Raw genomic sequence first — 19,087 nt, 5'->3', positions numbered from 1 at the left:
TCTCTCTCTCATATATATATATATATATATATATATATATATATATATATATACAAGTCACACAATTCACATATATATATACAAGTCACACAACACAAGTCATACAATGTGTGCTCATATTTATTTATATATATATATAAATAAATATGAGCACACATTGTCTCAGAAGCAAAAAAAACCTCCTTAAAACAACAGTCAAGTGTACAGTCCACTGTCCATACAAAGACCCAGATGCCTCAACAGGCCATATCCAAATCTGTATTTCAAAGATTTCGAGCAAGGAACACCAGCATGTTTGCATCGTCGGGCAAATGCATCTTTGATTGCAAACTGTCGGGAAGGTGGGGGCTCTCCATCTCCAGCTGCCATGTTTGCTCCCAGCTGGGGAAATGGAATGGAGTGGTTGTGTGTTTCAGGTGCAGTTTAAGGTTGGTCGTATTGCTAGCTTTTGTTGCTAACTTTTTTAAACAAATGCGACACACCGCCCGTCCCATTCAAGTCCGTAGGTTCGCCTCGTTGATTTGGCTTAAATCCAAAATATTCCCACACCGGAGATGTGGTATTAGGTTTTGCAACCAATTCCATTTAACTTCAAATTCCTCTTGAGTAAGCCACACGTTGTCTCCTGCTTGTTATTATTAATTTGGCTGCTACACTGTTCCACGCAGAGTTTCCTGACTTGGCTGTGTGTGAGCCCCTCACAGCGCGCCTGGCTAAAATTCTGGTCACATCCTTATGTAAACAAACACGCATGTAAACAGCAATTTATCGAGCTCAGAAAAGTTATCGAGTCCATTTTTATGTATTGTACGATAAGTCAATGTATTGATTATCGCGACAGGCCTAACGATAGTATTCATAAAATTCAATTTTAACAAAAACACACCATATGCTGGTTTCTTCCCACCTAAACAAATATCTAAAAGTGACAGGCCCAAATAACTGTTTAAATAAAAGTATTTCCTCTCAACAACTAATAGTCAAGTACAATGCCAAACGATTTTGCAGGTCATTTACGCTGTAACCCTCCACTCAAGTCTTACATACCATAAAATAGAAAATATCTTTCTCTGGAGGGGCTGCATCAACATAAGTAGAAACCACTTTCCCCGATTGTCAGTTGAGCATATGTCTGTTCCAAATGACACGTCTGATTCCTGCCATCTTGGATGAGCAGGTTGTGATTATGTTTGACTTATAACTCGTCCTACGCCTCCATGTGGCATTAACAACCCTCAGGTGTCTGGAAATGAGCAGATCATGAAGGCTTGATGGTGTGGAGAGAACTCCACTACAGAGGAGATATGCAACATTTGTAAAATGAATATTTAGTTTGCGGTAAATTGGGCACTGCCATGGCTATCAAAACGCATACACAACCTGAAATAGATCTCCTCAACACCTCGAGAGTTGGTGTGAGACGGCAGATGTGAGTCTGTTTCTCACAACGCTTCAAAGAGCACCGTGTGAGAGACTGTTCATTCATTTTTGAGAAAATCTTTTGATATATTAAATTGAAATGGAGGATTCGGATGATTTCCTTTTTAATCATATCACCGATATTGGGAGAAATGGGGGGCCCGGGGAGCAGTGCTGGGGGCTAGTGCCTAGCTCAAGGGAACTTTAACTTGGTCTGATGTGGGACTTGAACCCACGACCCTCAGGTTCCAATGCCAAGTCCCTACAGACTGAGCATTGGAATCCAACAAAAAATGTTTTCTGTTTAATTTCTTATTGACATGCCTCATGTTCCAGACGGACATGTCCAATAAAACGTTTCTGGAACCATCAAAGCTCAAGCGTAAACTTCTACGACTGATGGGCGATATGACAGAATCCACCTGAGTGACAGAACATGGTTCTAAATGGCTGACATTTCATAATGTAAATAACAGTGTCCGGGTGCATATTGTATATCCATCTGAGCAATATGCCAGCGGGCCCCACGGTGAGACTGCTCTTTGACTTTAACCTTTTTCTCAGAATCTGCCAGTAAGAACTCAGCGGGTATTTGTTTGATCAGATGTATTTCTCTTTGTTTCCATAATTGAAGATAGGAGTTGAATGGAAAACAGTGGCCATGTATAATTCTGACGGAGAGATGTGAAAAGATGAAAAGGTCAATATAAAAAAAAAATTCAAATACAGGCACAATAGTGACTTGATTTTTGGGACCAGTTGCAGATTGAATTACTAACCCTAATTTAAATTAACATTTTCATGACAATGATTTCTTGAAGTTTGGGATTTCAGTATTGCTGTTGCGTCTTTTAGTCCACTGTGTTTTAAGGGAGACATGCTCAGGAGTGACTTTATTTTCTGAACCAGACCGGATTACAGATTGACATACTAACTCAAACCCTACTTTGAGTTCAGCAACTGTATACACATTAATGGATCTCTTATTATAACCCAGTGATATGAAAGCTATTATTCCGAAAATTGCCGTACTGCATTATTACTACTTAGATGTGGTACTTTGAGTATATTCTGATGCTAATGATTCTGTACTTTCAGTTAGGTAACAAACAATAAATGCAAGGGTTGTACTTGTAACTGAGTATTTCTACACTGTAGTATACTTTTACTTAAGTAAAGGGACTTCTTCCACCATTGAACATTCCAATTATTATGACACTAGTCTCCGCTCAGGCCTTTCTGGCTATCATAATAAATGTTATCCCTTGAGTAACACCTCTACTGTATTAGGCTATTGTCTGTAGTTCTTTAACAGCTGGATGTTGTACTTTTTATGAAATAATTTTACTTTGTCACACCCATTTTTTTTATCTATACAGTTGAGTACAACGCATTCAGTTCTCTGAGCGCTGTCAAATGGTTTTAAAGAGACTGAAGGGAAATCAGTAGCAGAAGCAGTAGACAGAACAAAGGAACCATCCTAAAGTGGATTCCAATACAACATTTATTCTATCCAAAATTACAGGGTAAATCCTGAAAGGAATAGCACAAAAAAACATTGATAATTATTTCCATTGGGACATTTCCTAATGTAGTACAAGCAGGCATTGGGAGTAAATGATTAAATGAAACGGAATGATGTAATCAGGAAACAAAAAAAGGTAGTGATGTTCCCTTATAGTTATACAAATGTAGATGAGATTACTTTTCTAAAATAATGGGGATTACTGGAAGAATTAGGGTTAAAATAAAGATTGATATATTATAGCTAGACGTACTGCCTCTTTGGTTTTTATTTAGGCTACTTACATACATTTGTATTTTAAAAGTCATGATCAGAAAACATTCCCCAAAGTGAAATTGGAAAATTAAGGTTTTTTTTTTACTTTCTTGTTTTTGCTCCAATACTTTCATTTAAATTAATATTGCAAGCACAAATACAGGGCGCTGCTAATTGAGTGAAGCCTGCAGTGTCTACGTCTCCAATCTGCATGCCTGGCCTATTATGTTCCCATCATTTACTACTCCATTCAGCTGCTGTGTGTATGTATTTTTACTCATAATACATCTTTCCCTACTATGAGTCATAATTACACCCTCAGATGCAATGTGACATTCATGCTCCCAGTAATGCGGGCGGTTAAAAGATCTGCTTTGTAAATGCATTTAAGGTTAAATATTAAGAGCCGCAAATCCTTATCTGTATCTTCTTCACGTTTACTCCGTGGCATGTTGTGGAGTCATCTGTTTATTTATACAGCGGCTCAGATTGTAAAGAGCGAGGACGTCTGTTCTTGCTTATAGCAGCGACACTAGCATGCTCTATTCTCGCACGCCTCGAGTAAGCTGTTTGTGTCGACTGAAAGAATAGGGGCAAATTGTTTCCTAGTTACACAAGTAGCATCTATTCCCATCACAAAATCAAACAGGGCTATTCAATATTAATGACTGTTTTGTTTGGAGCGTAAACATAAATTGGCAGAAAAAGGAAATAAGCATGGAAATTGTGCATTTTTCTGACATTTTCAGGATTTTTTGCCTCCTCTGTAAGGTCACTTTTTGTCGTGAGCTACAGTAGTTTGTCAATGCGGAAACACCTGAGAGATAGATAGAGTTTCAGTCAGTGGGGGAGTGGAGGGCATGGGAGCTGGTGATACGTGTTTGACTGTAATTGGCTTTGTTACAGACAGGGCTAAGTGCTGTGGGTGTTACATTGAGCGGTGGAACAGTAAGGACATTGACTCACAGAGAATAGTTTGAGGACAAACGTTAACAAAATTAAAAAAAATCAGGGCCGCACATTTTCTGGGCTAAAATAAATGTTTTATCCATATTCTTCCCTTTGATTCTCACTCTGTGGTAATTATGTTTTAAGAAGAGAAGTGTTGAGATATCAGCGCTCGCAGCAAACGAATACATTTGAACTGTGCTCCAGTGCTTTACTGCCCACTGACTTTCTTCTTCCCATGTTAATTAAAGTTAAAAGCAATAATCTCAAAATGCATTTAGGCTGAGATTATCGCATGAGATTCAACAGAAAGCATGTATTCATGCTCAGATCCAACACAAGAAAAAGCTTTCTCTTCGCCTCCTACAGCGAACACTTGTTGTCTTTTGAAGAATGCACAAAATGCTGCATTAAAAGGCAGCGGAGCAGGTACCACAAGTGATCAAATGTGTAGGGCCATGGATGGCACCGTGCAGAATACCAGCAACAGTGTTGGGGAAGACGCTTCACATTAATGCTTCAAGAAGACGGGCTAAAAGTGGGAGTCCAACCTGGCCTGGGACCATGTGCTGCCATCAGCCCCTCTGTGTCACCCTTTCCTCCATCACTTCAATAAAGGCACAGGTTTCCCAAAATTAAAAAACAGTTTCCATCAGAATTAATAATAATAACTATATGCACTTTAATGCAAACTTAAATCATACAGGGCTGACAAATGTGTAAGAGCATTGATTGACCACACATTTTATAATCATAACTTCTATTTGGATGATGATATCCTCCATCAGTTATGTTTCTTTCCTTGAATTTGAATTGCATTAATTGAAGTAACATGATTGCTTAATGTTTTCTGTTGTACCACCTTGTACAATGTGCTTTGGCAATATTGTCTTTTTGCCAATAAAGCTTCTTTGATTTTGATCATTTTAGCATCATTGCCCTGATTATCATTGTCAAAATATGCATATCATCATGGTGTGATTTTTAAAGAGGATCAGTACGGGATGTTTTGCAGCTCCACAATGCAAAATGGTACTTTAACACATATTTAGTCTTTCGCAAATATTTTGCTTCCTGCGACTCGAATATTTTGCAGTCTTTATCCTATTCAATTTGTGATTTATACATAATATCCATGTTCCAACCCTCTGTTGGAGATGAACTCAGGTGAAGGACATCTTTACCTCATGAGGATTTGCTCTCTATCTCTAAATGTTGTACTGTTTGATTGACAAAAAAAGTTACGATGTGTCACATTTCGCTCTGCTTTTGGTAGATGAAGGATATTGCATGTCACAACCAGCTCTTTGCATCTGCACTAACAACTCTTGAGTCTGAGCACCTGATAAAAGAACCCCTCATCTCCCCATTGCTGCAATTAAATGAAAGAACCTCACACCCTCTAGCAAAGAGGCCAGGAAGCAGGCAGGTGATTCAGCCCTTTGGCAGAGGAAACCTGGCTTTAGAGGAGGAAGGAGGGACGGCTGGAATTGCTTAACCTCTCCCATAACCTGCAGCTACTTGAGAATCCTCCCCTCTGGTCAGAGACGCTCCGTGATCAACATGAACAGCTTCAGCCTGACATCGGTTCAGCTGCTCGCACTGAAGAAGCTCCTGAAGTGAACTAAACCCCCACCGTCTCTCTTTACAACTCAAATAATAAAAGCCATGACAAGACCAGTATAATTTTGAATGTATTGAAATTACAGGGGAAAAAATTGAAACATTTTACAATTTCATTCTGAAAATTCCCAGAGGAAGCCATTTCACTCAAGAAAGATAGGGCTTAATAACATGAGAATATGACTCAATCTGGTGAAAATAGTTTTGAAGCCATGGCTCTATATTTAAAAGCCTCATGATAGAATAAATGCTTCATATATTTCTGAAACTTACCTCTCATGTGGTAAAATAGTTAACCATTTGTAAGCCATTGCTCTATATGTAAAGGTTTCATAATAAAATAAAGGCTTTATGGTCGTGGGAATAATATCTTTCTGAAACCCTAAGTATTTTACCTCTCGTGTGGTAAAATACATGTTTAGTGTTAGACACATTATGATAACAATTAGTGTGGACTCTCTCTTTCTCACACACACATTTTTTCCATCAGACACAGATTACTCTCTCCTGGTGGCTCGTGCCCACCTGACGGACAAACATACGCGCACATGCTCTAGGGGGATTGTGTCCAGTGATGCTTAAAGTGGACATAAGAAGTCACTTACACTGCTGTTCTGGCCGGACCAGTGCACCATAGCCTGGTTGTGAGAGGAGTCCCCGGTCAAGGCGAACGTTGTGCTGTCAACTTTCAGCTCGTCGTGCCTCGGAGTGCCGGCTCCTCTCCGGTCCTCTCCGCTCCAGCGCGGAACTCTGCGTGCGCCCTCTCCCGGGTCCTGACTCTGGGCTGGGGATGTGATTTCCTCCCCGTCATCACTGCTCCTCCTGGCGCGCTTTCTGCTAAAAGTCAAACCCGGGCTGCTCTCCTGACTCGTTTTGACATTGGAAACTTTCATTTTCACGCTCTCCACATTTTTGTTTTTTGCGTCTATATTCCGTCTCGGCTCCGTGTGTTCCGCTGGAGCTGGAGCGCATTCAACGGAGCCAGCTGCACAGGGGAACCGCACACTTTCCGCACTTGCAGATCTCCCTGCACCGTCTCCCTGTCCAACAACCTCTCTCTTTAATCCTGTTGCGGACTCACTCGTGTCGAATTGTAGCATTAATTCCCGAGCGCGCCACTTATTTCCAGACTGGCAAGACCTGCAAGTTATCTCCGCTTCGGCGGCTTGGAACATCATCAAAATCAAAAAGCAAAACGCAAGGTGCCACTTTGGGCTAAATATGAGCTCCTTCTCCATTGCTGGCGGCAGAGAAAGATGCAGAGGATGTAAGAAGTCCTTTTTATCCTCCACTCTTCTCTCCTGCCTGTATGGGTGTAAATTGCCACTCGGATGTGGGAAGAGGAAGTGCTGCTGCAAGTTGTGGCGGTGCTCAAATGCAGTGTGGTGTAAAAAAAAGTGGTCCAAGTTGAAGGATTTGATTAAATGAAGCCCCGCATGAATAGGGGAGGAGCTGAGGTCTGAGAGATGGAGGATATGTTGGACTGACTTTCTCCATATTTGTATAGTCCACCATATGCTCAGCTATAATTAAAGCAGTCAGTAGTGTAGTCATTTTGTTATGCTGCTCTTTTATTTCTCTTCACAGGCACATTTATTTTTTGAGAAGCTTATACTGGTATTTTGTTCTTCTCCTGAGCATATTTTATCAGCTGCCTTTCTTCAGGGGAAGTAGATCGCTTAATTTACCAAATGAAACTGGATAATTTGAGCTGATCCTTTTTGGATTCAATCCTTTCAGGGGGCTTGCTGTAACATATTAATATGTTTTCAATTAAGTGCAGTGTCAGGGATGGTAGCTTCTATGACTTATTAAACAGCAATAAAGAATTCAACAGCCCACAAAGGAGCACAAGATTTTACACAACACATCTCTATCCATGCGCAATTTCGTAACCGATCCGGCGTCCCTCAAGGATCATATGAAGGCTTTGCATTTATTGCGCACCGACCAAAACGATTAATATGAAACATGTAGTCTGGACCAAATAATGCATTTTTAAGTAGTCAGTTAAAAAGGGGACATCATGTTTGCCTGTCTCGACAAGCAGGCCACAAGTCTTAGGCGGTGGGAACGATTGGGAAATAACAAGGCCAGAAGTTCATCTCTTTAATATCAGCCTTGCAGCTCTCTGTATTTAATGACTGGAGGTTATGGTGATTGCTGATGAGCACAACGGGATATACAAATGGTCACAGCTACTAAACCAGCTGGCACATTCCTAGTTCACAGCAGAGAAGGCAAATAAAACGAGCCAAATGGGCCTCGAGGGGGGAGTCTTTTTTTCTATAGGCTGCTTCAAATTAAGATTAAAGGATTGTCATGCATCTTTTTACAACTTGCTCATATTCTTTACTGTCTGCTGGATATGACACATTGGTTTTAAGACTAGTGTCATATGTTCTCAATGACCCATCTGTGGTGATGACAGCTCAGCGCTGCACATTCTGCCACATTTATTATCCCATAGTTGTTAGAGTGAGGAGTTATTTCCTGAGAGTGTTTTACCATAATCATACCTTTGAATTAAATATGAATCATTATGAGGTTCTCCCCGGGAAGAACATTTTTGAAAAATAACACCTTAAATGATGAATTCTAGTGATGTTAGGAGGGGGGTGGACAAATTGAGGCCTTACAAATATGAGAAGACTAATCAACAGATTCAAAGTGGCTTGCACTGCAGGGAAGCTTTTACTGACTAGGTTGTAGAAGGGCTTACAAATGCTAGTGACTGACTAGCACTGACCTTACAAAAAACTCAACTCAGCTGTATGAGTGTGGTATACCTCCATAATCTTCAGTGTGGTTAACGATAAGTCAAAACTTCCAAACACCTTGTCCTGGACATAGTTCATACAGTATAAACTGTTTGAAGTGGCACCGAAGTCGAGAGTCTTCAGAAGTACTTTTACAAGCAGCCATTTTGTATCACATTTAAAAGTGTTCCCACGCACACACTGCCTTGGGCGCTGAATTTGTCTCCCTCTGGCCATCAGATCTGAGGACGATAATTGGCTGAATTTACGTTTTGCTTGCCTAGTTTTCGGGTGACAACGGTCACCATTTGGTTGACCTTAACTAAGAACGAGAGAGAGTCATGAAACATACTGTAATAATGGTTAAGATGTTATATATTAAAGGTCCCCTATTATACTGTTTTTCATCAATATATTATAGGTCTCAGATATATACAAAACATGTCTCTGAAGTGTTTGACTCGAAACACCAAACAGATCATGCACTGTAGCATCCCATAATCCCCTCTGTTTCATCCCTGTTTGAAAAGTGCTGATTCTCTGTCTGTTACTTTAGATGAAAAATAAGGAGCCACTCCCCACGCCCCTCCCCCCGAGATATTTAGTTAAAAAAAAACACAATGGTGCTCTAGGAGGAGATTCAGGTGATAAGGTGGGTGGGGGTTACCTTGCCAAAAAATCGTTATGACATCATAAAGTGGCCAAAATCTGATCAGCTCATTTTCAGACGGGTTTTTATAGAAATGGATCAGGACAAAAAGTGAGCGAATAGTTTTTCCTGAAACTTTCAGAATCTCTTTACACGGAGGGGGCACATATGTATGTATAAAATATATAAAAAAGTGGATTTTGCATAATAAGTGACCTTTAAACATTATTGTACATAAGGCATACATTCTGAGGATAATTAGTTACAATCTATTTAAAAAATGTAAAAAATTAATAATGCCCTTTATTGACCAGCCGCCACTGCTACACCTCTCCACTTCAGTGGGAAGTACTAGCCAATGACCCACCATTTCACATTATTGATGTGTATGTCCAGTGCCAGTGTATAGTTTGCCCTTTTTGTAATAGAAGATGTGTGACTATTACCTAATTATATCTATTCCTCACCAAAACCAAAGTATTTCCTCAACCTGATCAACACTCTAGAATCTAGGGTGTTGATCAGGTTGAGGAAATACTTTGGTAGTCTAATTTCTACAATATCGGCGCATACAATCTAGAGTCTATTGTATGCGCCGATATTGTAGAAATTAGACTTTTAAAAATGTTACTATTGAACCTTATTATGGGTTTATTAGCACAATTGATGTTTTTGTCTGGAGAAAGAGTTTTGTGGTCAACTGTATACTATTTATACCGAAAGCAATATCCTGTGGCTCAGGAAGTATATAATGGTCTACCAAACAGTTGGTCAGTGATTTGATCCTGAAGTCAACAAGTTAATGTGTGATTGGGCAGGATACTTAACTCCAAATTGCTCTCAAATGTTGTGTGAGTATGTGTGTGAAGGTAAGTCTCCCTGAGGAGTTTCATGGAGCTGAAGGCTGACTTTTATATGTAAAAGCATTTTGAAGATATTGCAAAGACTCGAAAAATGCAGTCCATTTAGTTGTTATACCAGTCATTAGTTCTAGTTGTTGTTAACGGTGCCATAGAGTAACTGCACCAAGTTGTGATTTCTACCATTTGCAAATATGAAATACATGAGACAGGGTTTTAAACCGGGTAACAGATGCGCTGTGACCTCTTACTTTCGGCGTGCGCCCTCATACCAAAATGCAGATTTCCCCCCTAAAATGTTAAAGTGATGCCAGAAAAAAATATTTCTGTTCATCAAAAACAGTATAAGTACTCCAGAAATATGACAATCGTGTCGAATAGACCGTCAGATGGCATAGACAGTTTTGTTTTTATGGAGCTCCGAATAAATAGGGATCGATGTCCGGTCGGTCTGGCGGTGGAATTCGCAGGCAGGCTTACACTCAAACTGTGTTTTCTGAACTTGATCGTTTCTTTTACTGTCCTTTTTTCTGTAGAGGAAGTAAATCAACCGTAACTCGGGATTTATTTGTTGTTTGAGGTGCAATATATTCAGCTTTATCGAGGAAACACATTTTCTAATGCTTCATTTCCGCCGGAAAGTGGGCAGGGACGTAATTTTGGCAGGAAGTGACGTTATCGCCCTCATACTATATTTTTCTTGAAAAACCCCTGAAAGAGTTTTTGTATCTATTTGCTGGGCGTTATTTTTATTTTTTTTAACCAAGTCTTTTTTATTGATATGTAGTAGCAATACTTTTTATCTAGCCAGATAAGAGTAAGTAATTTAACAGTGTGTCCAGTCAAAGGCCCAATTCAGTAAAAAAAAAGGAAATGTAATCGAAAGGATCCGTAACAAGATTGTTAGTTTATGTCATGAATAATAACATGCGATATACTGTCTTTTGAACTCATACTATGATGCTTCAAGAAGCATTTTCTTTCTCCATGGGTTATTATGAAGCATGTGATCAGAGTCTGCTCAAATCCACCAGCCCTGACCACTTATTATTTGGTTTGCTGAAGAACTTTCAATTTATCTATATTATTCTACAACCTCCTGCAACCCACTGCACCGTTGTAGCGACATTAAACCACTTTAAAAGTATCTGCATGGCTATATCCTACTAGGGGGAGGAGAAAATATGTTTTTGTGTAATATGGGTGAAACAACTCTTTTACATGATGCTCTTATAGTGAAGTCCGATTACACCCTCCCTTTTTTAGGAGTGATCCTCCCCGGCCATGTCCTATCAGAGACATTAAAAATGATAAGTGTTGCCTCTCCTCATGGCACACAGCATTAAGTAGACATATTGGATTGGATTAATGGTGCTGCAATGGACAGGGACCACATGGCTTGCAGACAGTTATCAACCTGTGTGTGTGTGTGTGTGTGTGTGTGTGTGTGTGTGTGTGTGTGTGTGTGTGTGTGTGTGTGTGTGTGTGTGAGTGTGAGTGAGTGATGCGGTAACCGCTTCACACCGCTGTCCCCGTCTGGACTCACCATCCATTCACAGGGAATCGATATCCTGCCAATAGCAGGAATGGATTTGTGAGGATGTTGCAGAAGGCAGATGCGGGCTGAGCTGTCTGCTTTGTATGAAAAAATTATTGTTTTTAAAATTATTATTATTATCCAGTTATTCCCACATAATTTGATTCTATTTGTAGGGGCACCGCACTCAAACCCCCCCCCCCCCCCCCCCCCCATGCAAATGAGCCATACTTTCATTAAATATGCACATATTTTAATACATTTCAGGAACACCATTCTGAACATTGGATAAAGTCAGGATCGAAATTCTTGTTTCATTTTGTAGTCATATTAGAATCTAAAGTTTTTACAGGAGGGATTTTGGATATCTCTTTATCACTCCATACATCAGAAAATACTGTCAACAGCCATAAAATATCAATTTTCGCCATGTTTTTAGGTATAAAATGTTATATAATTCAAGCTATGAATGATATATAAACAAACCTTTCTGTAAACACCAGCCAATGAGATTTCGTTTTTTGGTTTAAGACCCCTTTGTACTTTCACGATTGGTTGCTGATACAAAGGAAATGATCATATTTGGATCCGATGAGATTGTGCAGGAGAGACGGGGTGTTTCTCAATGTCGAGGACGCTTCCTTGGTAGGACATGTCTTCCGAGTGACTTCCTTCAGAAGCGAGGCAAGAATCCTTCCTAGCCTCGGAAAATGAAGAATGGTGGAATAGGCTAACAGGTGTGCAGGTGTGCGTCATATGCGAGGCCCCGTCTTAAATGGAGCGCGATTTCCGCCAAAGATTTGGAAATTGGTCCGTGGGCAAAGCATTGTGGGGATTTTAAGACCGCAGAGGATACACATATGCAGCCTCAAAATGTCTCGCTACGAAGAACGCCGAGCTCGGTAGAATTCCAAGGAGCCTGGATATTGGAACAGTCCTTCGGTGGGACTCGATGACGTAGCTTCCTTGAAATAGTGGCTCTGGAGCATCCTTCCTTGACATTGAGAAACACCCACGGAGCTTTCCAACGATACCTCTCATTACATGGTGCAAACAGCGGTCGGGGTACTTTATGTTACGTTAGAATGCTAACTTTTGGTGAATTTAGGATAAATCTACAGATGCAAATAGACAAACTACAGTAAAATAAACACATAAATGGAACATGGAAATACTCAACAAAAGTACAAGAAACATAAAATGTCTTTATTAAATCTACTTACCACCACTGCGTGCTACCAACACATGTTTATTGATATTTTTTCAAAGTGCTATTAAAGACTGTAGCTTGTCTGGCTTTTCAGATAAGCACAACATGTACAATATTCCCTCTAAACTCAAAGTACTTGCCTGAACTTTTTGCATCAAAATAACAAGTCATTTCATTGTACAATGACACTGATTCATAAAGTGTCTTTTCTCAACTTTTACAACGTTGCCCCCCCCCCCCCGCAGCTCCCGGGGTTACCCTGAGCCCTATAAAAGCTTTAGAGCATTAAACAACAGTGGGACTCAGTGGAAGTAACAGTGATGTCCTTTTATTCCGAGCCAAAACATTCCAGTTTCAAACAAAAGACCCGGAGTTAAAAGACGCCAAATAAATGTTGGATCAAAGCTTGAATTGTAAGTTGAAAAGAGGACGGAAGTAAAAAAAAAAAAAGACAGAAGTAAAAGAGAGAAAGAATGGAGGTGAGGCATGCTATAAATGGCGCTATGGCTTTCTTGGACTGAAATGTAAAGTTCCTGAAGATAAATAAGTTTCCCGTACCATAATACTTTATTGGTATTCGCTCATAGCAGAGAGCAGACAGGTCAGGAGCAATCAGCCTGCCGTGGGCTCACAAATAGGGTTCAACATCGGAGTTCAGCATCTTTCAATTTCCCAAATTTGTTGGCATGTTTGTGTCTCAGCCTGCCATTAATTGCAAAACCATCCACCCATAACAATGTGAGCTGCTGATATACAGACTGCAGCCTAAATCAAAGCCAATCCTTAAAAAAATAAAATGCTTACAGAAATAGACCAGTGGTTACTCAGGATTCCATTTCCTTTACCTGAATTGAATTTCAAGCAGTGTCCCAAATTGGCTGAGCCTTACCGCAGATCTGCTCTGCATTGTCATGGCATTTGAAAGGCAGTAATTGGATAATCCATTTAAAGATGCCTATGAAGCCCCCAATGAATGGCAGTGACGGATCTCCCGAATGAATGTGGAGAGTGAGTACTATTGTCATCTCCAACAAGATGTACAGTAACTTTGACAGGATCGATCCAGCTGTGTGAATATGCTTCTGAGAAACTCCAGCACTTCTACACAGAGTTCACTATTTCTCTGCAAGATTACATGTTAGCAAAATAGTTATTTATTCTCCTCACACTGGACTTTAACTAGCGGTGTATGCCCCACTACCCAGTGTCCAATGACTCTTTTGGGGCCAATCTTTTTGTAATCTCCTTAAATCCTTTAATATAAATTTAAAAAGCCACAAATTGATATATTCTTACAGTATAGATAATAGGCCCATGAAGCAGCTCCTGTGGCTTGTTGTAATTGTCAGTGAACAACAGAAGAAGAACAAGGGATTTCTCTGTCTGAAAGGCGGCATTCCACTACACAGGGACTCCATTCATACGGTTTAGGAAATGTGCATATTTTGAACACAAAGACAGCTCTCACCAGCAACATTCAGATTCTTCTGAGATGTGCTCTGCCTTCCTATAAATCCCGCCGCCCAACTCTATCCTTATGGGGTTAAATTACTCTTCGATAAACTGCTAGTGATTGGACACGTTCTCCTAATATTTAGAGCAGAAACTGAAATGACCTGCTGTTTACTCACAAGGTTTAATTCTGCCACTCTGGCTTATACTCATCAGGCTGGCTTATAATCATTTACTTAAAGACGACATATTATGCTCATTTTCAGGATCATATTGCGGGAGTAAACAGAGGAGTCCAAAAGAGGGGGGGAGTGTGTGGGAGACACCTTAGCAGACCATTTATGGCGCATTTCCACTGCAGCGGGTAGCCCCGTTTAAGCATCCTTAATCGTCCTCAAGCTACCAGGCCAGTTTTTGGTGGCCTTTCCATATAGCGTAGCACCGGCTAGCGGGTACTTTTTCCCAATTTTTCTGGCCCCATAAAATCGTAGTTCTATCAGGCCAGGGCCAGGGCCAGGGCTGAACTAGTGACGTCAACACTCTCGACTGCTGATTGGTCATAGAGAATCGTCACAAGATCGCGCGCGAGATCATCCCTAGCGTCGCATATATATCTAGAAGCAAGCTTGCAGCATTTTTATACACAGCATTTTTGTAAACGGAGGAGCTACAAAAATGGCAACGTCAAAGAAAAGCACACCGTGGTCGACCGAGGAGGTGACGACGTTCCTACATCTCATTGGGGATGATAAAATCCAGCGGGAGCTCGAAGGTACGCTCACTTCTAACAAAGAAGTCTATTTTATCCTTACATTAATGTTCGACAACCCATGCTTTTATGGAGCCCCGAAGAGCTACATAGCTAGCTAAGGCAGATAGCCTTAGCTAGAGCTATTGTTTGCTAACACCATATGTGCCATTGTTTACGTTCAGTTTCTCTTTTCTATAGTTGTTGTTGCTATTTAGTATTGTGCTGCAGTAGTTTGTGGAATTAACAAGTCATTTTGCTGTTCTAGATGATTACATTGGGACTCGTGAGGAGGAACATTCCCGAACAATGGGTGATGGCAGTGTTCCGTCCACAACATCGTGATCGAATCCAGAACGGACCCCAGCTCGACCACAGACACCAGCCGAAGAACCGACACCAACTCAACCACCAACGCAGAGTGCCATCACGACACCGCAGCGTGTGGTTCTAGGTAAGAAATAGAAATGGCAAAACGACTGGAATTGTGTGTTTTTTTTTAAAAAACCTTGTCATCTATCGTCAGTAATTAAAATAAGCTATACCACTGTGTGAAAATGCTCTGTTACAAGTAAAGTCTTAGCTAGTAAGCAGCTAGTACAGTTGTGTGTGACATCCTATCATATATTTATATTCATTATCAACAGGCTGGACATAATGTAATTCACTTTCACAATCTTTGTAAACATCTAGGGCCAGAACTTTCTTTAGTTCATCCTTACTGTTGTTCTGTTTATACATGTTATTCTTATATCCTTGTGTGACCTGTACCTGTCCTGTGTTTTTTCCTTATTGCTAATTATTATCTTATTGTCACCCAGGCAAGAGGAAACGAGGAGGAGAGGATCGGTCCCAGCAGGAACGGCACCATGAACAGCACATGGCCCAGCAGGAACGGCACTTGGACTGGGCCAAAGCGTCTGCTGAGCGGAGATGGGAGTTGGATGCGGCCTTGAGAAGGGAGGAGGCCGTCTTGAGAAGGGAGGAGGCCGTCTTGAGAAAGGAGGAGGCCGTCTTGAGAAAGGAGGAGGCCGTCTTGAGAAGGGTGGAGGCCGTCTTGAGAAGGGAGGAGGCCGCTCAAGCAGAGACCTTCAACCTAGCCTTCCTGCGCACTCTTGGCGAGGTGCTAGGGGGACTGGGCAGCCGACGTGGCAGCCGACGTGGCCCGTCTCCTCTGTGATACTTCAAATAACCTTAATAGTTATTGTACATATTATATTTTTTTGATCTAGTTCATTTTTAAATGCAACATTTGTACTTTCTTGTTTATTTATTTTATTTAAAATGTTCATTTAATTTTAATTTGTACAATGCCATGTATATTTATGCTGGCTGCAATACAGTTTTACATTTTTTATTTGTATTGTTTAATGGCATGCCTTTTTGATACAAACATTTTTTTGTATTTGTATACTGCCATCAATAAAGTACTTATTTGACTTATCTTATCTCTTGTTGATAATGAATTGCACCCAACAGAAAAAAATCAGATTCACATAATCTTGATTTAGAGAAGATATAAACATACATTAATTTATAAAGCAATAACAAACACCATCAGTTAGGAAAAAGCCCATAAGATAAGTTAGTTTTAAGAGATTTAAAGCAAGAAATTGAGTTTGCTACAGGGACTCTGCCTGCTCAGCTCATCCAGCAAACACAACTTGTAGCCGGCCGTGGTTGTTTGTTCTTCATGCTTATATATCGGACTATTGTGACTCACTCTGCGGTTAAAACAGACGGTGCATGAATGCGGTAAGTGAAATTCGAGTGCTTTATTTATGTGTTAATGATTTTAATCGGCTACGTAATGAATGGTAAGGCTTGGGTTAGTTAGTGGCTAGTGGTAGCTACATCGGTGCTAACGATTGTAATCGTAGCCTCCAAGTTAAAATCATAGACTGTATATATAAAGGTTAAAACTAAATAGACAAGTGTTAAGTGGGATAATACTGTTGAACAAACGGCTTCTGTTTGAGGTTAATAAAATAAGGTTACATCCTTGTAACTTAGAGATATTTTATATAGGTAGAACTGTATGCATCTAAGGTTAATTTAAATTGGCTATGGTTGGTTGAGCTGGAGTTCATTATCGAGCTTACACGTTAACGTCACAGTCATCTGAAGAACGAACCCAAACCTTGTTGTTTTTATTAATTGCATTACCAAATGGGTATCAAATAAACAGTAAGCATTGGTAACACAATTTCCAAAGTTACAGTAAAATAAAAAGGACCCTAACTCGGACAATACACAATCCAACATGTTCAACAGAAGAGAATCAGTTATATTGTTTGTACACATGGTACTTTACATATATATATATATCTGTTTGTTTAAGGTGTCCAGGTGATGCAGACAGGCTGGACCAGAGAGTGAGAGACAGAACTGGACTCCTCACAGCAGTGAACTTCAGCTCAGGTACAAAGACTCTTTTTTCATACTGTACAAATAATCAAGAAAGATATTGGTTTAAATGAATGAAGTATTGACTTGCATACACTGATATACATTCCATTAAACAATACTAAATACTAGATCACCTACACATCAGTTAAGTTGAGGGTTTTTTCCATACAAAAAGTTACATTTAGATATTTAGCAATATGACTTTGTCAGCTTTCTAATTTAATGTATTGAAGGCAAAGATATTTAACACATAGTGAGAACTGCTACTATTTATCTCTCAATATTGTCTGTAAAAAACGTGGTAAAAGTTATTATTTCAGTGAGACAACAGAGCAAGCTTCTACAGTTGCACTACGTTTTGATAACAATTACATATTATTTTGATAATAACATATATTTCAATGTTGATGAACTTCATACTGTTCATTCATAATCTGATTGTCTTTGTAGCTCATTGTTGAAATAAAAAAAAAACATTACAATTACAAAATAATTATATCTACAACCCCTAAACACACAAACACACCGCTTTCATAAATAACACACTTGTTCTGCAATAATATGTTTTATGTTTCCTGTCATTTTTGTTAGGAAAGGACATGCCTGAAAGACACGACATTTTCTCCTTCTCTGAGGGTCAAGAAGAACATCCAAGAGGAACATTAAAAGCTGATGCTATGAGATTTTAAGACCAGTACAGGACATTCACTAAGAAACTACTTTTATTGTAAAAACAGTCAGCTGATCGAATGCAGCTATTTCCACATCTACACTCCATCAGCTGATTATTTCTATTTGCCTCACTTTATGAGCTTCACAACATGTACCTTGTTTTGCAACGTCACAAATAAATGGGGCCAATATTCAGTTAGATGTGAATGTGTAATCTAACATTTTCAGTAAGAATAATGGACAAATACAATTTATTGAAATGTGAACCAAAAGCACATATGGACAGAAGGTGTAAACCTATTAAATGTATAAGTAAACACATTTAGTCAAATAAAGTGACAGACTAGCCCGCAGTTGGTATCAGCTTTGCCCAGTATGGGCTCCTTCATCAGCCCTGGTCTTCCTCGCTGAGGAAAGACCCTCAGTCCTCTCCACACCAACAGACAGGACGTCCATCACACGGAGGTTTCTCCCTGAAGTCTCTCCTGCTCTCTGGACACCATGCTGTCTCAATCCGTCCACACTGAATATGAGAGGGGGAAAATGAAAATAATAAATGCTTTAGACAATAAGAAACATAAAGTTGACTGTTGAGTTGCTCAGTTTTTTTAGATTGTCAATACTATTACTGTATAACTAATATCTCAGGTTAAGAGGCACATTCAAATAAAGATTGGTCTTCAAATACATTTTATCTTTTGAATTGTTTGTCTAAAGTCAAGGATCTAGAACTGGTACTTAGTTTTAATGATATAGTCTGGTTATTATGCTGTTTGGAGGAGGCCTCACAGGTAAGAGCACTAACTAGCTACCATCACATGTACCTTAGCTTGACTTAAATGTATTAAACGTATAGTTAAGTGATATCAAAATATAAATAACTAATGTCATGCAAACATATTAATATTTGCTTGATTCCAGTGTTGAATTTAGCACAATTGCATACAAACGTTAAGGGATTTTAAGATTCTGAAGTATTATGCTAAAAACTCAATAACTTAGATTATTATTTATAATTTCA

The 19,087-nt window shown here is 39.7% G+C and overlaps 1 protein-coding gene across 4 annotated transcripts in view; it reads right to left on the bottom strand.

Moving 5' to 3' along the window:
• The window catches only part of LOC117547462 (VPS10 domain-containing receptor SorCS1), a 235,697-nt gene extending 228,561 nt beyond the window's left edge, over positions 1 to 7,136 (bottom strand). For all 4 annotated transcript variants that reach the window (XR_004569193.1, XM_034218221.1, XM_034218222.1 and 1 more), the window contains exon 1: positions 6,376 to 7,136. Coding sequence is in view for 3 of the 4 variants with exons in the window: in XM_034218221.1 (XP_034074112.1) it covers positions 6,376 to 7,008 (633 nt within the window). In the remaining variant the exon portion in view is untranslated. The remainder of the gene's footprint in view (positions 1 to 6,375) is intronic.
• Positions 7,137 to 19,087: the final 11,951 nt, after the last annotated feature.

This window comes from Gymnodraco acuticeps, unplaced genomic scaffold (assembly GCF_902827175.1).
Source record: "Gymnodraco acuticeps unplaced genomic scaffold, fGymAcu1.1, whole genome shotgun sequence".
Taxonomy (NCBI): Eukaryota; Metazoa; Chordata; class Actinopteri; order Perciformes; family Bathydraconidae; genus Gymnodraco; species Gymnodraco acuticeps.
Note: the sequence above shows the minus strand (reverse complement) of the source record. Positions and strands in the feature narration are given on the sequence as shown.